The sequence below is a fragment of the Lissotriton helveticus genome, chromosome 11 (assembly GCF_964261635.1).
Source record: "Lissotriton helveticus chromosome 11, aLisHel1.1, whole genome shotgun sequence".
NCBI classification, from domain to species: domain Eukaryota; kingdom Metazoa; phylum Chordata; class Amphibia; order Caudata; family Salamandridae; genus Lissotriton; species Lissotriton helveticus.
In genome coordinates, this window is record NC_136072.1 from 625,889,544 (window position 1) to 625,913,468 (window position 23,925).

The 23,925-nt window shown below is 41.4% G+C and overlaps 1 protein-coding gene across 1 annotated transcript in view; it reads left to right on the plus strand.

The window, feature by feature from the left end:
- Positions 1–23,925, plus strand: part of LOC144791703 (E3 ubiquitin-protein ligase DDB_G0292642-like) — a 148,733-nt gene that overhangs the window by 120,290 nt on the left and 4,518 nt on the right. The window contains exon 3 of the mRNA XM_078666455.1: positions 4,769–4,936. Coding sequence (XP_078522581.1) covers positions 4,769–4,936 — 168 coding nt within the window. The remainder of the gene's footprint in view (positions 1–4,768; positions 4,937–23,925) is intronic.

The following is a 23,925-nucleotide window of genomic DNA, read 5'->3' on the forward strand; positions in this document are numbered from 1 at the left end:
TGGTATTTCGCCAACTTGAGACCTTTGTGGAAACATCTGGGGCTCTTCACCCTGCCAAATCTGGCTTTAGAACATCTTATAGCACAGAGACAGCACTGGTGGAGATGGCAGAGGCAATTAGGGAGTTCTTGGACGGGGGCGGCAGAGCGGCTCTGATTTTATTGGACCTCTCTGCCGCCTTTGACACGGTGCCTCACCAGCTCCTTCTTGCCTGTCTCTCTTCCATTGGCATCTCTGGTGCAGCATGGGCCTGGCTAAAATCTTTTCTGGATGCACGCACCCAGCAGGTCTGGATGCCCCCTTTTTCATCCTCTGCCAGGGAAGTATCGATAGGAGTTCCTCAGGGCTCTACTTTGAGCCCTCTGCTTTTTAATATCTACTTGACTCAGTTGATCTCCCTGGCTGAAGAGCTGGGGGCCAAAATCATGGCTTATGCCGACGACACCCAGCTCCTATTTACTTGGAATGGCTCCGACCTGAGCACGGGGGTCGCACAGAGGTGCCTCGCAGCCGTGTTTACATGGCTGGCACAGGCTAAACTCAAGTGTAATGAGGGGAAATCCGAGATACTGTTGTATGGCCAATTTCCTCCGCTCTTTACAGAAGCCTTGTGGCCTCCGGATTTCCCCCGCCCACTATCTGAGGGTGGTCCTGCAAAGAACCTGGGGGTATGGTTTCGGGGAAGATCTCCGGTTTTCTGAGCATATTAAGAGACTTAAGGGTGTCTGTTTTGGCACATTTAAGACACTGAGTAGGTTTTTCCCTATGCTTCCGCAGCCGGCGAAGGAAATTTTGGCGCGGTCACTTATCTTGTCCCGACTGGACTATGCCAACGTGTTATTCATCGGCATCCCTGGATACTTGATGAATAAACTCCAATTGATCCAGACTCTTATTTAACATCTCTAAGAGATCCAGTGTGAGGTTACACTTGCGTGACCTCCACTTGGTCCCTGTGGCCCAGCGGGTGCAGTTTAAGGCTCTTACTTTAGCCCATAGAGCCCTGCATGATTTTGGACCCTCTTACATCAAGAAGCGCGTGGCCTTTTACATTCTCCACCATTCTTTACGCTCTGCTTCCCACCGACTGATGATTACTCCCCGATTCCGCCGGTCCAGGATGGGGGGCCAGTCACTTTCAGTTAAGGTAGCCATTCTTTGGAACAGTCTTCCTGACGTGCTGCGCCATACTCAGGATTTCCGCATTTTTAGGAAACTACTTAAAACTCATCTTTTTAACCAGCCCATTTAATTATTCTCTGCTCTCAGACCTCAGCTCAATCCGCGCCAGGACACTCATGAGTATTTGTGCGCGCTACAAGTCATATATAACATAACATAACATAACATAATGGACAAAGGGGTCTTAAAACAAAACCCCATGGGTAATAACGTTACATTAAATGTAATTATTTGAAAAATATTGGTTGAAAATATAAATAAATATAATTTCATGTTGAAAAAAGAAATTAATATTTATTATTTAATTATAAAATATTTCAAAACATATATTGAATTTGAACATTAATGTAAGATTACATTTTAATTAATTATAATTAAATTACCTTTATTTTATTCTATACACCACATTTAATAATTACTTGGATGCTAATGACAAGGGTAACTCGTCATGGAGTTCCCATTCATTTCAATGTAATTTACATGGGGCCCTATGGACATGTCATAGCATCCAAGTGGTTAAAGCATAATTACATTTTTTGACTTTAGATGAGAGTTAGTGTCTGGATATCCTATATGGCAAAATATAAATCCTATTATATCCTATGAGATTTACATTGCGCTGGACGAGATATCTGTCACAGTTATGATGGTGTAATCCATCCGCCGAGATCTAAATCAGGCCCTTAGTCATTCCTAGAGTCTATTTGTATGACATGACTGGTTATATAGTATGTTATTCGGTCTGAAACATTTGGGTCATCCTTGAATGGGTATATCTTGTTCAGTGCAACTAAGAAAATCTAGAAAAAACACGAAGGTGGTAGTGATCCCTCAGAAGGGAATGTCCGCACATTCAATAAACACACTACAGTCCATAATAATTTTAGCGTGAAGAAGTCAAAATACCTCGATAAATTCATACGAGCGGGTGCTTGCTCAACCCCAAACACCTACCAGCTAGAGGTGTTCTTAGCACAAACCAATGTGCAACAACTTATATAACAAAACCTAGACTCTAGCAGCACTCCATTAAGTCAAATATTGAAAATAAACAGTAAAGGTCAAAATTCTGGGAACCTTCAATATATATCCCTCTGCTCAAAAATGGACAAGACACAACAATATTGATCCGAATCAGACATCCAGACAGAACATTATTCTTGCTGTTTCGTCTTTTGCTAAGACTTTTTCAAGGCATAAGTGTCAAAATCAATCCGGTTAGTGCCGAAAGCGGTTCATATCAGTTCTTGCAAAACAAGTTTTGTGTAAGAGCCCAAGTCCGGAGATAAGTAAAACCAGCTCGTCTCCAAGTTTTCAAAAAAAACATTGTCAGCAAGATCCTAATGTCCAGAAGTGGATCTGACGGATCAAAAATTATTCTTAGAGCTGCAAGTAAGTAACTCGCGGGCCCATGGAGTGGGTCACCACAGTGTCTCTTAATAAACGAAAGCACAGCCAGTTCCTATGAGACCCAATTATTTCCACATCCAACTGTCCTCATTAGTATGTTTAAACTTAATTAGTTAACCATCAGTCACGAATCTCCCGTATATGACCCGTCACCTCATACACAGTCAACTCCTCACCAGTTTCCTCTTAACGTTCCTTATACCGCGCATCTTGACATGCAACCGTAATACACTGCACCCCTCAGAGTTGACGTGTATCCGCCGATCCGCGTATCCTCATTGCCACAAGAGAAAAACTAAGAAAATCTTCCCAGGTTTATCATTATTTCACGCAACGCAGAAAGACAGCTTGCTGAATTGTATGAAAAGGAGAGGGCAGGAATGCAACATATTTACAAACATATGGGGAATTCCTGCTCTCTCTCTGCACTGGGGCACTTACTGCATTATTGCGTCAACACAGGCACCTTTGCGTCATGTTGTAAGGGTGCCTGCTCTGCAGGCAGGATTGTTTTTGGGAAAGAAGTGACACCTTCAGCGAGTGAGAGTGGGAGTGATTGAATCATAACATTAGTCAGTCCCTTCTATGTGTCTCAAGGATCCACCTTAGTACCAGTGTTGTGCGTCTTGCGTATAGAGCCCATAGGGAGTCATAATGTAGGATTTGGGCATCTCCATTCATTAGAATGCTGAATGTACATAAAAGTGTCCGTATGGCCTCTGCTCAAAACATCAAGCACCAGGACATTGCTAAGATTCTGTAGGAGATATAGCCCACAACAACTCTATGTAGCAGTAGCTTATGAAGGTTTGGTGTTTTATTAGTCATAGTCAGGCCTTCAAGTTACTAGGTCTGCTATGGATTCAGTAGCTGTCGAGATCAGCAAGCTGTGACCAAACCTCTACTCCAAGATGTCTTTGGCCTTGGCACCTTCGACTCCAAGTTGATGAATTGCCTTGGTCATGTTTCCAATAGCAGCAGTCACAGCTTTCTGCCCAGCAAACTCTGTTTCTAGTATATTGCAGACTGACTGGGATGCAGCTAGGTTAGGGTGACAGAGGTGGAGGAGGAATAATTGGCAAATTAGACACTCTACTCTTTGCAGCGGTTAGGTGCAGAATGTTGAAAAACAGTGGCTATATTTTCGCTGCTGCAACAGGAGAATAGACGTTCCCGATCTTCAAACGGCTGGCCATCTGGTAGTCAATGGGATATTCCTAGTTCCATATTCCAATGTCATATAACTTGGCTGATTTATATGGTTAAAATATAGGGAAGGCCTCTCAACACGTGACATCTTATGAAAAACAAAAATGCATCCACCACTTTACCTTAACAACGAACTGGTCCTGTCCAAATTAAACTAAAGTAATCCATTAGTTAAGAGAGCATGTCCAATTGCAGCTTGGCCTTACTAAAGTGCAGTCCAAATTCATGCAAAGTGTTTGATTTCAGGGTCTTGCTTGTCTCTGCAAATCATCACAATCCATTGCCTCACACGTCCCTTTCACTAAACACAAATTCCCCCCAGAGGTAACAACAGCCACATGTAGAGGACCACAGATTCTGGATTTCTCTTTCCTTATCGCTCCTAAATACAACTCCTAAGAGACTTCCCAGCCACTCTCTCTTTTGCCAGAGGCAATTGTAATAAGGCACATTGTTCTGCCTAATGCAGTTTCCCCTACTCTGTAACCTTGAGTCAAGGGGCTGACAACGCCTTTCTGTGGCCACTGACTCCCAGTCTGATGTCAGAGATGACTTTGTGTAGATGACTAACATACATTATAAAGGGGAAGAACTATCTGAGGAAATATGTTCTCTGGTCCAGAGTAATGAGCTTGCAGTGTATGACCCTGTTGAAGGACATACATTGGAGGTGTCCACATGTTCAACATTACTGCAGCCCACTAATAATACCTATGGTGATCTAAATTTAGGATGTAGACAGTGACATCCTTTTGTTGGTGTGGCCCAGTGCCAAGTGAGAGCTGTAATTCCCCATGATCTCTAACTCAGATGTTGGTATGCTACGGATAAATACATGCACATACCATACAATGTTATATATCATGTCAGGTTCACAACTCATTAAGCCTGTTTTTAGGATGAAGCCGAGCTTTAAGGTGCCACCAAAGTGTAATAATAATATTGTTCTGTTTTTCCTGAATTGTAGGGTAAGATTAAGTTTCTCTGTCCTGCTGACGTTGATGGTAAAAAATGTGACAAAGAATGGACATATGTGGAGATTAGGAGACATGCTCTGCTGACAGATGAAGAGCAGGCTATGTTTGAGAAGAAAATAGCGCCCATTGCTGCCAAGCAGTATTGTGAATATAAAGAGGTGAGTCGTGATTGTTGAGATCGATTGCTATTTGTTTTGGAGGGTAAATCCTCTCCAAATTCTTACTTGTAGGAGGGCAACACAGAGCTTAGCTGCTGCCAAAGATAATGAATTGACTGTGTTGTGGGAAGTGCATGTGGTTGTGGTCATTGTTCCACCATGTAGAGCAGGTCTGGAAAGGTAAATGTATACTGCCCTGCTTAGAATATGTTTAAGCAATATTATTTATTGGGAGGGTACACCCAGGTAGTTCTTAACCGAGGTGGAGTTAGATGGTCAAGGCGAAGTCAAGGTCCCTTTCACCTCGGGCCTACTCCACTCAGGATAATAATTCTATATTTTTTTAATGGATTCAAATTGTTAGGTTTTGGAGTGAAATGCATAACATTTTTGTTAAATGTTGTTTTGTTTTGGGACCGTCATTTCGTCCCATTGAAATACAATGTAAAGAATTCCTGCTTTAAACATCACGAAAAGGAGCATATACAGGGGTTGATAAGATTTTACTCACAATAAAAATAATTTTTGGGTGGTCCCATACTGGTTTTAGGAATTGTGATGAGTTTGAAGGTGTTTCCACTTGTGGTAGATCGAGACAATGCCAAATCATATTGAAAGCTACTGGACTAAGGCTAGATGTACGAAGATTAGGAATAGCGATTTCTATATAGCAAATCTTTACAAATCGCAATTAGGAAATCACTATTCCTAATGTATGGAATACCCTAGGTTTCATTTAGGGATTCGTAGTGTGTTACAAATAGACCTACCTCATGAACATTAATGAGGTAGGTTGCAATGTGTGACCCATTAGGAATTGCAGTCATTCACAGATATGGTGGCCTCCTGGGGTCATCAGACCACCATGTCTGTTATTGCTTTTAAATAAAGCAATTTTTGTTTTTTTACTCGCAGACCATTTTCCTTAAAAGAATACAGGATGCATTTAAAAAGAATAAAATTAAACTGTGAAGTCCTTGGGACTACTGCCTGTGCTTAAAAAATAATTTGTCAACCATTCTCAAAGGGGAAAGGGTCACTTGGGGAATCTCTTTCCATTTGCCAATAGGTTATCACCAATTTTCAATTGGTGACAAATTGTGAATGTTTACAACCGCATTTCGTTCGCAAAACATTCATTCATACCATTTCAATTCAGTATTAAGAAGGGACGCCCTCAACACACCCCCTCCAAATACCGATTCGGCAACCAGTCACCAAATCTCAATTTGGGCTTTGTACATCCCCAAAAACATTTTTGCAATTTCAAACCACCCGATTCTACAAATTGGGCAGTTTGAGACCACAAAATTGCTTCGTACACCTAGCCCTAAGTTACTTATGGTCTCATTTAGCTCTTGGCGCAGAGTCCACTGGAGCACCTCTTCAGAATGAGTGGTACCCTCTTCCCCATAGCAGAGGACTATCTGCCCCTATTTCCCCTGGAGTGGGATCTCTAATTTCGACCTGAGCCGCCAGCCTGACTGCTCCACTGTAGGCTGTGGGAAATGCTGAGTCGATGCCACTTTGTTTTGGCCCCTCCAGACATTTTTTTTTTGTACTTAAAAGCAATCATTTTCTCTGATGTGTAGGGGCTTTCTTTCTGCATGTGGGAGCCATTAATTAATGTAGCTACCCTAGACCACCATGACTGGTGGTTTCAGACAGAGAAATATAGTAACTATTGCTGGCCCATAAATATGCTGTGGTGAGAAACACTGTATAGCAAGGTATATAGGGCCAGACACATGAAACTTCCAGTTTGCACCCCCTAAATGGCAAATGCTGAGAAATATCTATTTAAGAAATGAAAAATGAAATGAACCAAACATTGAAATTTACTAATAGCGATTCCTACAGGAATCGCTATTAGGAAATATAGGAAATACTACATTATTTGTTCCTATAGGCCTAATAAATACGAATGCTTTAGCGTTTCCAAATTAGCTGTTTCCTAATAGGAATTTGCAAATTTGGAAATGCAAAACTAAGGTGCCTATGGACATAAAGCCCCCTTGATGCATACCCATTTGTTTTTAATTGCACATGGTTACCATCGACTTGGAGTCGCAGGTATTACATTTTCTACATGCCCATTTAGCATTCAGGAAATGCAAGTTCCTTTCATACATCAGGCTCATATTCAATAAGAGTAGGATAGGAAGTAGGATTTTCAATTTTCAAAGGCCTTAATCAATGTTTTTAGAATTTGTAACCTTGCTTCACTAATTTGTCTGACATTCCAGTTTCACTAATGATAAAGGCATTTTACACCGAAAAAATAATAATTTGCTTTCATTATTAGCTGCTTTTGAAAGGTTCTACTGATATACGTGCCTGATGATGAATGTGCCAACATAATAGGTATGTGTAATAAAGCAATGTAGATTGAAATTCATTTTGATTAATACCCGTCGTCTCTTAACTCCTCCTTTAATTACCTAGATCTTAGGTTAATTGCCTCACGCTTTTGCAATTGCAGCCATGCTTCTTTTTTCCCTACATATTTGACCACATTAGCTTATCAGCCTGAAAGCATCTGCAATGAACTACCTGAGGATCAAATGAAACTCACTAACATACTACTATATAAATATATTCATTTATGAATAAGTGACGGCTGGCCATAATAAACAATTATAACTTCTGTACGACTGCTTTTTCCAGTCTGACAGACAGTAGCCTGTGAAATCAGAAAGGGTTAACAATTTTAATTTGTATCTTGTAATTGTGTCAAAATATCTATGGGCACCAATTGTGCTCTGTTTGACGAACCACACATCAGAATATTTTAATATGAATTTAAATATATAGGGCATGTTTTCCTGTAAGGCCTTTCCTCTGGGCAGTCCGTTGTTACTGGCCAGTATCCTTGGTGTGTGCATGTGCTGTGATTTATTAGTGGTGTCTCATTGCCTCTGTTACTACTGCATTCCAATGTACTACCCCTGTACACCTGGCTCACCATGGGTAGCGAGGACGAGTAGTTAAGGCTCTCAAGGGAAGGAGGTAGAGGATATGAAACTCGTTAGATAAATGGTAGAGGTCATGAAAATCAGTGTGGGCAACGAAAATGGTGTGGGCAGACATTACATCACATCCCAGAAAAGTTTGCTCCTTTGGATCATGGTATATGCAGTCCACAATTTGCGCTCCCCGGGGAGTGCAAATTGTGGACTGCATGTACCATGATGCAAAGGAGCAAACTTTTCTGGGATGTTACGTAGTGTCTGGCCACACCCTTTTCCCTGCCCAAACTGATTTTCATGACCTCCTCTAACATTTATCTCAAGTTCCTAATGTTCTTTTTGTAAAAATTGCATTCTGGCCCATTGATTACATTTTATCTGTCCCGAACCGGAGATTCCGGCCAGGATGTGGAGATTCCAGTCTGAGCCAAAGATTTCCAGCTGGTTGCGGGGATTCCGGCCTGAGCCGTAGACTCTGGCCCGAGTGCAGACATAAAGATCCCACTTGTATATGACCTCTATGAATACCAGAAGTTGTAAGTTTGGACTTGCGTCTCAGATTGCCTTTGTGAATTGGTTCCTTACCTTATTTCACTTAAAGTCAGTGGTCTGAACTCTTCCAATAAGAAGCAGAAATTCTGGACTGTATTGTGGCCTTAGATCAAGATGTACTGTTGCTATGTATGCACCCTGTCCAAGTAGGGACCACCGCTCTAGTCAGGGTAAGTCAGATACACACTTTAAATTAACCTGTCCTCACCCTCTGGAAGCTCGGCACAGAACAAGCAGGCTTAACTTGAGAGGCAATGTGTAAAGTATTTGTACATCACACATGCACAGTAACACAATTAATATAACACAAAGTCTCCACACAAGTTTATAAAAATTGAGAATATTTATCTGAGTAGTTATGAATTTTTAAAGAATAAATGCAAAAACAGTGCTTAGAAATCAATAGCGCCAATTGCGTTATCTGGTCACGCTAGACCCTAGTCAAATTCAAAAAGTCAAGTCGACCACAATGGAGTGTGGGTCGGATATAGTTTCAAGTAAGTCTCGCTGAAGTTTTACCTTCTCAAGAATGGTGCCAAAATTCCTGTTAGCTGGAGAGAAGTTGTCCAGGAGCACGGTGAACATCACTGGCAGTGGTCCGCGGGGCGGGAAGAGCTGTCGAGCATCAAAGACAGGCTGGGGCCTCGCGTTTGCAAGCAGTGGTGCTGCTGTGCGAAGAGACAAACTTGCTCCCGCTTACACTGACCCTTCGTGCAAGTGACATTGTTCTAGAATCACAGATGGCAGAGTCCAGCAGTACCAGCAGAACGCCAAGAAGTCTTTTGTGTCCCCGAGACTTCAGAAAACAGGAGACAAGGCAGTTAGCCCCTGGAGTCCATCTGGGTTCAAGAGAGATGTGTACAGTCCTTGTCCTCCTCAGAGCTGAGATCAACAGGCAGCAGAGCAGCTTAGCCAAGCTGAGAGGCAATACCTTGGAACTGTCAGTCAAGGCAAAGTGGCAATCCTTACAGCACAGCAGTCCTTACACCAGCAGTGTTCTTCCCAGGTCCAGTAGTGTACTGATTTGGTAGGTTAAGAGCTCTTGTACTTATATACAAAAGTGCCTTTGATTTAGGGGATGATTAAAAAGGAACTCTCTGAAGTGCACAAGGATCCCTTTTAACCCAGTCCATTCTGCCATGATATCTGTAGGGGGTAAATAGTCCTTTGTATGAGGACAGGATAAATCCTATTCTGATGTAAGTTTGAGCCACCTCTCCTCGTTCCTGCCCAGGAAGGCTATACGAATGCAGATGAATCCAGATGAGTCTCCTGTCACACACAGCCCTTTCTGTGTTTGTGGTTGTCTAGAGGGAATGCGCAAAGTGTAGCTGTCACGCAGCCCAGACGTATATTGGAGACAGGCACACAGAGCAAAGTTAAGAGTAGAGAAATGTCCACTTTCCTAAAATGTGGCATTATTAAAATTGTAATGTCAAATCGAACTTTACCACTAAAGAGGATTTATCACCACCATTCCAAATATATGAAACATGAATTAGCTACCCCTTTCCAATTAATTACGGCTTAAGAGTGTTTTAAGGAATTCCCAATGCTATCCTGGGGGAGAAGTAGGCCTCACAGTAATAAAAAACAAATGTAGCTGTTTGTTACTACCAGGATATGTAAAACTTAAAATGTCTTGTGTTTTAGTTACACAGCACCCTTCCCTTTAGGTGTGACTTATGTGTAATAAAAGGGGAGTTTAAGGCTTGGCAAGTGGATTTAAATGCCAAGTCAAGTGGCAGTAAACTGCACACATAGGCCCTTCAGTGGCAGGCCTGAGACAGGTTTGAAAAGATACTTCGGTGGATGGCACAGTCAGTGGTACAGGCCCACTAGTAGCATTTAATTTACCGGCATTGGTATATGGTATACCACTTTTTCCAAGGGACTTACAAGTAAATCAAATATGCCAAACAGATATAAACCAAGTGTTCCATGTTTAGAGGAGAACGCACATGCACTTTAGCACTGCTGAGCAGTGGTAAAGTGCCCAGAGTCGTAATGCTAGCAAAAAAAGGCCAGAATAAGAGAAGAAGAAAGGCAATAGGGTTGGGGTAACCCAGCAAAAAGGGGCATTTCCAACAACCATTCTTAGAGGAAAGTCACTTATTGCGAGATGTTGTACCCGGCTCTCTCTGCAGGGCTAAACCCAAACTTTTTGCCTTACCTCTCCTGTTTCTGAATCCGTTTTTGTTGGCTTTTAGGACTCTAAGCCGTTTACCACTGCTAAAGTGCTTGTGCTCTCTCCTTTAAACATGATGAATTGGCTTACACCCAGATGGCATATTGAATTTACGTTTAAGTCCCTAGTAGAGTGGTTCTACTAGTGGCCTGCAGCACTGATTGTGCCACCCACTTAAGTAGCCCTTTAATACTTGTCCCAGGCTTTCCATTACAGCCTGTGTATGCAGTTTTAAACTGCAGTTTTCGACATGCAAAATAAACCTTTTGCGGGCCCAAACCTAATGTTTTTATACATATGAGTCACCATTAGGATATGCCCTAAAGAGCCTTAGCGCAGGGTGCATTATATTTAAAACATTAGGCAGTTAAGTTCACGTTTTTCATTCCCGGGCAAGGAAGAACTCCTAAATTAATTTTTCATTACTGCAAGGCCTACCAATCTCATAGGATAACATTGGGTTTCCCTATTACATTTAACAAGTAATATATTTTGTGTGGGAGCAGGTTGGAATATCATGTTTGGTGTCTGAGGAATTTAAATCCCCCTTTAATAATAAAGTCTGATTTCGAGTCACAATTCTGAAAATGCCACATTTAGAAAGTTAGATAAAGTAAACAGTTGTTTGCACTCAAATTAGAACAAATTAAACAACAAACTTGTCAATAACAACAGTAATCAATGCAGTGTGCACCCAGAGGGGAGCTTCAGCCCACCCCCTATCTACATAGTGAAAAAACTAAGACAATGGTCATAGACTCTAGGTGCACTACTAGTAAGTACTCGAAAGAGTATTCATCAATGTAACTTACACAAATGATCAGATATCACAAATGAAATAATCAAAGTCAGCACATTCATATAAAACCCGAGTCCATTAAAGTACTCATTAGGAACACTGAGAGTAGTTCAGAAGAATTTGTTTATTATAAGCAGGTTCGTATATGTCCCGGGGGAAACTTCATTCAAATGTGTAGACCAGCAAGCACATGAATCGCACGAGTTAAAATCAAATCCCAATGCATTTCGGGCATGAATTGCTGCCCTTCATCAGGAAAACCTAAGGCCTGCAGAAAAGCACAACAGGAGGTAATCCAAGCAGGACGGAGATAGCCGTACAAATTAGCACCAAAACCGGTAGCTTTATAATGTCTTGAGGGTCACTGAGCCGAGAACGCTGTAGTACCAAATGGAAACTGGTCTTGACCAAAATACCGCAAAAAGCCCTCCAAATATAATGCAGTGCTCTATCATCCAACCGACATCACGGATCATGATGTTGGTTGAATGATACAGCACCACAGACCACAGATCAGTTTCCATTTGGTACTACAGCCAGTTCTTTGAGGCCTCCTCTACCACAAACTTATCTTTATATGCTGGACTTTAGAAGGTAACTTTTTCAGCAGGACTAGCATGGTCCCTGTATTCAGCTGTGCTCCTTCGCAGTCGGCCTGAACTTGTGACTTTCAACTGGCCTAGCACAAGCAGATAACCGCTAGGTGTTCTTTGTGCTTTTAGGCGCTATGCTTACATTAAATCTTTGAAATTGCATATCTACAGTTCTACTGATTGTAGTTTTGTTGTTTTGGTGTCAAATAATTTATTACATTTTACTTTATTTTTCTAAATTATTGCGGGATATTTTTTGTGCTATGCATTCACTTAATTATGGTTTGTGTGCTTCATAAATACTTTACACATTACCTCTAAGTTTAACCTGATTGCCTTTGTGCCAACCTACTAGAGGGTTAAGCATAGGCTCATTTAGTGACTTTTGTGGTTCATCCTGAAAAGGATAGTGGTAATTTCTCACACAAGGGGATCAATTTTGTACGAGAAAAAGACAATACCCCCCACAATTGTGGACAGCAGTACCTACAAAAATGTTAGGCTTACATTGTAAGTAAAATATTCCAGGGGACACCTACAAAAAGTAAAGAGAGATTAAGAGGAACATACATACGAGCGCACATCAGAGGACATAGTATGGTGCTTATTTGCGTATATGCATCAAACCTGGGCCAGAACCTCTTCCAACAGGGAGTACTAGAAGAACTAGTTAGCCAAAGTGAAGGTGCGGTAGTCGTGAGGATCCTGGTGATCTAAAGTTAGTTTGGGGCCCAGAGCTGGATAAAACAGGGGTGGGCCAAGGGGCACAGGGCAGAGTCCTAGGGGCTAAAGGCAAAAGTCGGAAATCATGGGCTGGAAGATGCCTAGCATTAGCTACACTCTGAAAGGAGAACGTACTCTTTATAGTCACATGTACATATGTCCTATTCTTGAATAAACTTTTCCAACTCAAGGATTGATCAGGCCGCTGATGAGCGTAGTCATCTCGAACATCTCCCTTTCCGATCACGCACCTGTGGCAATATTGTGGGAGAAAAGAGAGATACACGACAAGTGGTAGACCTGATAATTGAACATGGGACTCTTGAGCAAACCAGTCTTTAGGTCTCAACTTTCTAAGGTAATAGCACGCACTTTCTAATCCAATAGGGAGGAAGACACATTGCTCTTATTAAGATGGGATACTTTGAAGGCAGCAGTAAGTAGGCAAGTCATAGTAATTTCGACTCAGCTAACAAGGAATAAAAGACGAGCCTAACTTACAGTGCAAATTAGAGAACTTTAAACTCTCAATAAGCGAGAATCAATTAACAGTCTCTCATCGCACTCTAGCAGCCAGACTACACGACGAAGGAAACCCAGAAGCAACCCTCTACTGGATCCAATCCTTCCTCTCCAGCAGAACCCAGAGGATCTGACTCCCTCCCTTCCTCTCCAAACCCATGGAAATCAACTGCAGAGTACCCCAGGGATCATCACTCAGCCCCACGCTCTTCAACATCTACATGGCCCCCCTTGCCGCCATTGCATGGACTCAGCATCGTATCCAACGCCGACGACACCCAGCTCATCCTCTCGCTCACGAAGAATCCCGAAGACAGGAAGGCACGAAGAGCGTGGCAGCCTGGATGAAGGACAGCTGCATGAAGCTAAACTCAGAGAAGACCGATGTCCTCATCCTGGGCCCCTGCACCTCTGCCACGGACAACACCTGGTCCTCCGCCCTCGGAAACCCATCCACCCCTACAGACCACGGTCGGAACCTCAGCATCATCCTCGACTCCTCCCTCTCCATGAACCGCCAGATCAACGCCGTCGCCTCCACTAGTTTCAACTGCCTAGGCATCCTGCGGAAGTCCTTCAAGTGGATCTCCCCGACTGCAGAAACAGTCACTCATGCATTCATCACCAGCAGACTGGACTATTGCAACGCCCTCTATGCCAGAATCAACACCACTCCAGCAGATCCAGAATGCCACAGCCAGACTCGTCCTTGGGACTCCGCACCATGAACACATGACCCAACACCTACGAGGCCTCCACTGGCTACCCGTCGAGAAGAGAATCACTTTCAAACTCCTCACCCGCGCCTACAAATTCCTCCACAACATCGGACCCAAATACCTCAACAAGAGAGTATCACTCCACGTACCCAAGAGAAAGCTCCGCTCTGTGGACCTCACCTTGGCAAAAGTCCCCCGCATCCGCAGAATCAGAACCGGCGGGAGAGCGTTCTCCTACATCACAGCCAAAACCTGGAACGAGCTCCCTGTGAACATCAGACGCTCCCTGACCCTGCACACGTTCAGGAAGGACCTCGAGACCTCGCCCTTCGACTGTTCCGGAGCAGCCCCTCCCCCTCCCCACCTCACCCCAGCTCCTTGAGACCATCACGGATGAGTAGCGCGCTTATAAACCCCTGATTGATTGATATGCAGAATATTGGCCTTTCTGTGAACGTGGCTAACACAACTCTGAACTAATGGGGCAGAGTTAGTGTTGCTTAAACTCGGACTGACGATGTATGAAAAGGGAGGTGAGACTAGGCCTATTCTGGCCCACATGCTTTACTCACAGTGGGAGAAATTTCACTTAGGGAGGCTTCAAAAACCTGAGGCAGTATGGGTGACTAGAGAGCAAGAATGCTCTTAAAAGAAAATTCCAGAGCTTATATACTAAGTGCTAAGAAAAAGTAGGATAAATTAACATATTTTTCCCTCATATAGTATCCTTACACTGACACATAATTATGTAGATGCATTTGAAGCACCTATCACAAGAGATTAAATATATATTCATTAAAAAAATACAAATCAATATCAAACTGTGGACTGGGAAGGGATCCCACAGATGATTTTAAAATGTTCTCAACACAGAGACATGGAATTGACTAAAATTATGGGCGCTTTCACTGGGAGGAGAAAGTCACGTAGCCAATGCAAAAGGATGACATAAAACTGATACCAAAACCATGAAAAGACCCCAGGAGTGTGCATCGTATAGTCTCATTGCCCCGTCAAAGTTGATGTGACATTCTTTACAACAAGCATAGGCAATAGGACGCACCTTTGGGACCTTATAAATGTTTAGCCAGAGATATTGACTTTGCCTATGTTTTTCAGCTGTGCTGTACATTAGTTTGTAGATTGCTGCAAAGTTATAATAAAGAAGTGCTTAAAGCATTTGTGTTACCTTATATATGACCAAGAAAGCATTACGTACAAGTGAAAGATTTTATTAAAAAAAGTATTACCTATAAATAATGTCTTAATCTAATTATGTTCTTTAAATGCTGGTAACTTGTTTCTGTGTGTGCTAATGCTTGCTTGTTATGCTTTTTTTAGGTGTAGCTGAGCCAGCGCATGCGCTGCCCGCGTCATTAAGTGCACCACTCGGCCGCAAGGCTTGTAGCTCCTGCCATGTCTGCTTTTGACCCTGCTTTCTTTCGCCCTCTAGCTATCTTCCTCGCTTTCTCATAATATCAATCTCTCTTTCCCATTCGTCTTTCCTCTATTTCTCTCCTCTCCCTTTTTTCCTCCCTGTTTTTCTTTTGATCTGTTTCGTCCTCTTTCTCTTTTCCATTCTTTCTCTTTCATCATCGTTCAACATCTGTGTTGATCCCTCTCCCGTTTTGTTTCTTCCTTGTGCTTTCTTCCTCGTCTTCCCTTATTCTTTCCTTCTTTTCCTCTTTCCTGGACTCTCACATTCTTTTTCTATTTTTCATGCTTCTGATTTTTTTTGTTCTCCATCTCCCCATCATTCTCTCTCAAGCAAAACACACCGCCATTGATTTTTCTATCACCTTAAATTCTATGTGGTTATTTGAAAGCGGAGGTGAATGCATCTCTTCACCTGCAGCGTTAGAGGGAGGGCAGAGTTTATAGAATAACATCTTTTAGAGTCTTCTAAATGATCAATACAGATCATGCGGTTCTTGAAACTAAGTATTTTAATCCCTTTTTATAAACACACAAAGACGTGGGGTAACCTATGTTGAGAACAGAGTGAAACGCTTCCCAGGATAACTTCTGTATTCCAAGTCTAGCCTCAGTGACACACGTGGCCACCTAACAAGCATGCATCCATCGCACGTGCTGCTTCCTCGTGAACCCTTGTGGAAGTTCAAACAAAGCTGGGCGGAACAAAGCTGAGCTGTAAATGTTGTAATCAAGTTCTGTTTTTCAGGCCACAGTGTTTGCAAGAATTTCACAAGCAGGCACTTGCTGGGGGGACAAGTGTTTAAATGAGCAGCGATGCCTCGGTGCGGTCTTTGTACATCAGTGACTTGCATTGCTCAGGGTGACCGTCTACTGATGCATCTAGGTCCGGACCCAGAAATGGTAAAGACAGCCCTGAGCACTAATTTGCCTCTTTCCCACCACTTCATTGAAATCTGCAAGGAAAACACAGATTCGCATGTCTGATCTTTTTTTTTTTTTTTTTGCAACTTGCAAGCAATCTCCTGAAACACACTTCCCCTTTTAGAAACTAACCTACTTCCTTAAATAGCATTGTAATGAGGTTTCAACATTTAAAGAAGGTCAGTGATTTTGGTGTTTCTTATTTTTTTCTTCTCTTTTATTTACTCCTGTGCTTGAGTTAGACGCAGTGCTTTGCTCTTTTTTCGCCCCTTTGTGTTTGAGTACTAAAGTACATTTCTCCCTTCATGGACGTCAATTGATCAAAATGCCTGGGGTAGTGGAAATGAAATTACACGCCTTTTGACCTTCACTCACACCCACGTTCACACACACACACACACTCTCACTCACATAAACATACTCTCACTTGCAAGCATGCACACAACATAGAGTTAGAATCATTTTTTACTTACCTCAGCTGATAGAAAAGGTCATATACCAGTTAAATATACTATATTTGTATTACACTTATAGTGAACAACTTAATAAAGTCCACTAATAATGTAATAATAAAATGACAGAAAACAATGACAGGGAACCCCAACCAATCTGCCGCTGTCTCACAGGCACTGATTTTGCCACCGCTGTAGCCAGCAAAACAAGCATTGGCATAGCCAATAGGTCTCGCCTTTGGTACCTTAGAGGTGTATAGCCATGCAACAGTTGATGTGTTGCACCAAGGATATTGTGCTGCATAACTAAACACTTATAAGGTCCCTAAGGCGAGAACTATTGGCTATGCCAATGCTTGTTTGTTAATGGGGGGTGAACACAAACAGCCGAAGTGCATTATAAACGCACCATAGAAAACGTGGCCTCGGTTACAAACACCTCGTCTGACTGCCTACAAATAGCCTATGGCGAGGTAGGAGGGGGGTGGGTGTATGTGGGAAAGAAACTAAGCAAAGTCCGCCCTGGAGCCACACAAACGTATCTGTTTTCTGTTGTTATAAAAAGTCTGAAGTCTGCAGACTAGGGACATGTGTTCACAAGCAAAAAGGAAGAGGGCGGTAAACAAGCAACGAAAGCTGTCCAGTATCCTGTTACTAATGACTTTACGGCTTTCGTTGCTTGTTTTCCGCCCTCGTCCTTTCAGATGTCTTTACAGCCACATTTTTAGGTCTCGCCTGTCAATGTGCATGCGCATTGAGCAGAGCGAGACTATAGGGGCTTAAACAGAGCTTACCTAGACTGGCGATTTGATGCAGTGCATGTGTACTTTTAACTCAATGCGCAAGCGCAATTAGTTAAAATGCGCGTGCACAGCATCAAATCGTCAGCTTGGTGCCGCCAGCAGCTCTTCCCGCTCCGCCCCCTGCTGCATCAAAGGCTTTGCGCTCTGCCTCAGCCCAACCATTCTCCTCCCTTAATTACCCCCTGCTGCATCAAAGGCTTTTTCACGGCAGGCCGGCCGTGCTTTCAGTTTCACGGCCGGCTGGCCGTGTCTTCTTTTCTTTTTCTATATATTTTCCCTTCTCTCCCATTCACTCATTATCTCTCTCTCCCTTTCACTCGTACTCTCGTTTTCCGTCTATATCTGTCTGTCAGCCCTCTTTCTTTCTATAGTTCACCCTCGTTCTTTCTCGCTCTCATATTTATACAACTTGCTCGCTCCTCTGATTCTTCCCCCACTCTGTCCCAACTTTTTTCTCTCCCTCAAGATACCCCCTTCTCTCCTCGTATGTCGGTCTCTCTTCTTCTGTCCGTCTCCCCCCCCCCACCACCACCTCTCTTGTCCTGCCCTCGGTTATGTAAGAAGCTCTCCTTCTGATACTTTTACTTGGACAGTACAGGCACTTCTTAGAAACAATCGGGTATTTATTTATTTATTTCATGCAATTGTATATTGTTCTATTTCAGAGGGGTGGGGTTTCTTATTTCCTCTCCCTCGCTCTTGCCTTTGTTTGCCCCCTCGTCCTCCCTTCCTTGACCTCCGTCTTCAAGTGTATTGGTTGTAATTTATTCACGTTAATAAACCTTGCCAATTGCTAAGCCTCGCAGCCTTTAAGGTCACACACGTTCTCAGCGTCCACTTATATTGCATTCGACGCTGTGTAGATCACAGACGAATAATGCTTCCCTTCTGGGCGCAGCTGTTTGCCGAGTGGTCACAGATTGCGAACTCAAAGAGGTCCACTCAGCCATTCATCCTTCTAAGGTTGATAAAATGCGCGCCACCGAGTTGGGTAACAACAGACCTCTTATCAGCGCCAAGCTGTTGCACTGGGAGTGAACGTGTTCTTTACAGACCTATGTTTATGTAGTAATAATCACAAAATACACACTGCCTCTGTTGGGTCATCGGGCGGGCGCAGTGAACCGCATTATTCCTGCTGGTGGCAGCCACATGACACGATGTAACCTGCCTGTGGCCCGCCCACAATATGGACACGGAGGAGGGTTTCCTCCAATGACATGATACAGCCACAAGTAAACAAACAAAAACAAGCATTTGCAATGCAATAGGTCTCTCATTTACACGAGTTTGAGCTATTGACATTGCAAATGACAATGCCTTTTATTTTTGTTTTCGTTTTCAAAACATAAATAAAAGGGAACGTTCATTTGTAATGTCAATAGCTCAAGCTCGCATAAATGCGAGACCTATTGCATTGCAAATGCTTGTTGCTGGAGATATGGTTCCAGTAAGTAATGCCGATGTAGAGCCACGGATATGAAGAGACAATTCGTAGGCCCGTCCACTTCCGATGTCAAGCCTCCTGCTCTCTGCAAGGAAAGAACCCTGCAGCTGGGATCCCCATGGAGGAGCTAGCTAGCTCTCTGCTAGCTCTCTGCTCTGACAGAACTACGGGAGAATCAGCCGTCATCCCGTATAGAGATCCTTATCATACACAGGATAGGGTGGGCGGGAGCGCTGCACGGCACACAGAAAGGTAAGCGCGAGCTAGAATATGCACTGAGGGAGAGGTCACTAACTGATTATTTTTTAGTCTCATCAATTCTTTTTAACTTCGTGATAGGAGCATTTTTATTGTGTACATCGTGTATTCAGATTAGATGCAAGTTGAAGGCAGTTGCACAAAAGTCGTTTCACAATCCTTACGTTTTCCACTTTATTAAACTGAAGTCGGCCAGCTTCCCTGTGGCAGATGAACCCTAAAATGCCTCATCATAATCAACACATTTCATTCATCATTGTCAAAGTGAAATGTGGGCTTCTGCACAAAATAAATTCTAGGAACATTTTTATTGTCTTTTATATTCGCACGCTTTTAGGGCAGTTATAACTATTGGAGAGACCCTGCCTACACGACGTGCCTCACTTTGTTTCAAACATCGACACAACGTGTTTCAGGTTGTTTTAACAATTTTGCCTAGGTATCTCCAAGGGATCACTGACAGAATATCGAAATCAAAAAAATCGACATACAAAAATATCGAGTCAAAAATATCGAAGTACAAAATATCGACAGCCTATCTTCAAACAGGTAAGTACCAAAATATCGACTCCAAAATATCGACTTACAAAAATATAGACTGTAAAAATATCGATTTTTTTTAAATGTCTTAAAATTAAGTTAAACATAATATATATAAATATATTTAATATAAACTTAGAAATAATTATTAAATAAATGTAATATTAATAAATAATTAATATAAATAAAAAAATTATATCACCAAAAATAATACATATATATATATATATATATATATATATATATATATATATATATATATATATAAAAACATATTATTAAATAAACATATTAATATAATATAATTTAATTTCATTTCATTAAATTAATTTAATTTACATTTAATTTTACTTTATTTTATACACTGTACCCCTGTACGCCAAAAACCCAAAACTGACCCTGAACCCTAAAAATGCCCCTTTACCCAAAAACTAAAAACTGACCCTGAACCCTAAAAATACCCCTTTATCCAAAAACTAAAAACTGACCCTGAACCCTAAAAATACCCCTATTTCCAAAACCAATTACTTTTATTTACGAAGTAAATTTTATTTAATGGTCAATTATTAATTAATTAACAAATTTAATTAATTAACATATTTAATTAGTTATTATTAAATTACTCCCCACCCTATCCCCCTATAAACTCACAACCCACTACAGAAATTAATTTACTAATTATTATTTATTTATTCTTTAAATATTTATAATTACCAATTATATTTTAATTATTTACCAAATAATAATTAATTATCAATTATTATTAATTTACATATTTAATTAATTAAATTTAAATTACTTCCCACCCTATTCCCCTATAAACCCACAACCCGCTAAAAAAAAATATATAGTAAAAAGTAATGATTTATCAATTATTCAATTATTATTAATTACCAATTATAATTTAATTAATTAACAATTATTAATTAATTAACAATTACTATTATATTACATATTTATATAATTATATTTAAATTACTTCCCACCCTATTCCCTTATAAACCCACAACCCGCTACAGATTTATATTACACAATTATTACAAATTATAAAACACCTAATTTGACATATTTTTGTTGTCTATATTCTATCTACTCGATATTATGTCTAGTCTATATTTTTGATTCGATATTTTTGCTATTAATATCGATAGTAATCGATATTTTTGTAGTCGATATTATGTCTGGTCGATATTTTGTCTAGTCTATATTTTTGACTCGATATTTGTGTATGTCGATATTTTTGGAGTCGAAATTATGTCTGTGTACCATCTCCAAGATGAGGTACTACTGTCCGGAAAGGGTATAATATGTAAATAGATTTTTTTTTTTTAATTCAGTCCTGCTTTATTTCTGTTTCAAGAAAGACTTTTGTGTAGTAATCTGTTGTTTCTTTCCATAATGGTGAGTGAAGTGCTTTTATTCGGAATGATGCAAACTTGCTCAGGAATCCAAGCTACACATTGAAAAGGTACTTCATTAAAAAATATTAAAACAATTTAAAAATACCCATACTCTCCTAGGACGATGCACTACCGAAATTAAGACCAATACTCCTTCAGGAACTATTTTCTGCTATGCACATGTCTACTAAGTATGTCCATGCCATGTGAGACTCCTGCGAGTTCTTCCTTTTTAGCTTACAACACATTGTATTCTGGGACTTGTGGTTTTACTTAAACCAGTGTAAGTATGTGCTTAAAATACCATCATAGAAAGTGTTGTAGCCCAAAAAACGGAATTAGCTATGGTCCTTTCACATGACATGGGCTTGTTTGGCTAAAAGAGACAAAGATCCTCATCCTTTGCCCCAGGTAACAATAGTGTCTGTCCTGCTACTTAAATAAAAACTTCAGTACTGATCTAGCAGCTGCCTTATTAGTACTGCCCAACCATGCCATGCTGTGACTCTGCGGCAGCCGAAATCCGAGAATCAGTTGACTGCTGAGATCCGTGTTGGGGCCTCTCACGCCCTGTTACAGACTCTGTTGGGGTCCAAAAATGGATGTAATTACCATATTTGTAAGTTTCCCTCGTCTTTATGCTTGAGTTTGCTTGCAAGAAAGTGTCACTCATAGCCATTGAAACGTCACTCATAATTACAATGAAATTATGAAAATGTCACACATAGCAATCTGAAACCTTGGCAGCTATGGTTTGGCGAGAAAAAAACAAAAAGTAGGTGTCTTTGCTGATGAAGTTCTGCCTATTGTCATGGAAGCAGAAAGGTATATATTAGTTCTGATGGATGTTTTGGATAAATATGAAAAGGTCTTGGGGCGTAAACTAAAGAGCCATACAACTTAAACATCTCCTTATCACAGGAGCAAGTAGCATTCTTAAAAGACCGATATCTGCTACAATAGACCAACCCCATAAAATTATTTAGTGATATATTTGAAAAAAAAAACAAGAACGCCGGCATGCAGCAAATTGGTTGAGAGTGTGGCAGCAAATAGTGGAAGAGGCGGGGCAGTGACACAGCTTATATGTTTCCTGGTGGGGATAAATCCATGTTCTAAAGATACATGTAATGCCTCGTTCACAAATTGCATTCTAACCATTACTTGTCCCCATTCCTAAGCAGGAGCTGATATACCCACAGCAAGCACAAATATATATGGGTAGGGAGCAAGGCAATATTCAATAAGAATATTCTTATGGCACCTAGCATGTTCTGACATACTAAAATACTATCCATGTAACACACATCCAAGTACTGGGAGAAAGGACAGTTGGGGAAATTGAGAGGAGATGGGTGATAATGGATAGGCTGTGGTAGTAGGGCTACTATGTGGCCTAGCCGGCTAGATAAGAAATACAAACCGAGATATGCATACCCCTTTGGAAACAACACTCCATATTTCGCCTGGGTAGCAATGAAGGGGAGCCTGACATCATACCTCCTCCATAACATGCCCTGCCACAACAGGGCACATTTGACACCAGTGATGGCCAAGGATGCCTTTGATGACAGGATATAAGCAAGTGTAAAGCACTCTTCGATCTCCTTAATTAAGTGCAACATAAATCCTTTAAAGAGTGCAAGAAAAAAATCCATGTAGAAGAACATGCAAGGCAACAATACTTATAACTCCGCCACTGGAGTCTGCACCCTCCTAATAAACTGGCAGTCACATAGCAACTACATTTGAGACCTTCATCAACACATGTGAGTGAGCCAAGGGCCTGATCTTACAATAAATAAAATACTCCCTTGTATCACAACAAGCAGGAAATAGAGGTTTTAAGAAAAATTGTGGGACACACTCTCACAAGAGATAGTGGAGGATCATTGGGAAAAAAACAGTCTGAAGACATCCCCAAAACCTTAAGGAGTATTCTGTACAGGAAATCTGTCCCCCTGTCCCATCTACAAATTTGATTTGTGACCGAAGGAAGACGGATACAGCCTGCAGCTGTTCAATCTTCCTTAGCACGTCCCAAAAAGCAGACAACTGAACTGCGAATACATGAAGGGGAGGAGGCCTTAATAAATCCATTCACTGGATTAGCAAGGTAGGAGGTTGCTACTCTATTACAAGAGATGATATTTTGAGTGCTGCAAGACACTCACAAGCAAGCTCTAAGATTCATAATATTAAACTCATTCTATCTAGTAGCGACTTAGTTGACAACTTGGTGGCATTTGATCTACGCACTCGTTCTCTGTTTAAAACAGACATTCATCTTAAACATACTCTGCCTGCAAACCCTAGAAATCTTGATGTTGGTAACCTCACCAATAATCCACAAACAGATACACCTACTAGGATGGTGGATTAACTACCATCCTCCAATATATTGGTCGAGGGGTGCGCCCCCCCCAACTGATTAGCCAAGCTTCATGCGGACTGGAATCGCTCACAAACCATTTTATTCCAGTAGCAAATGACACTAATTCAATAAAATCACCTCTAATACTGGATTGACCTCTTCTCAAAGGTCATTCTCCATTTATTAGTAGCATCTGCCCTGATGTAAATACTATGACCAACGCTAGGCACTCTTTCTGTTAAGCCTGCTATGGTGGAAAGTGGATTTCCATTCTATCTTGGCAGTTCGTAGG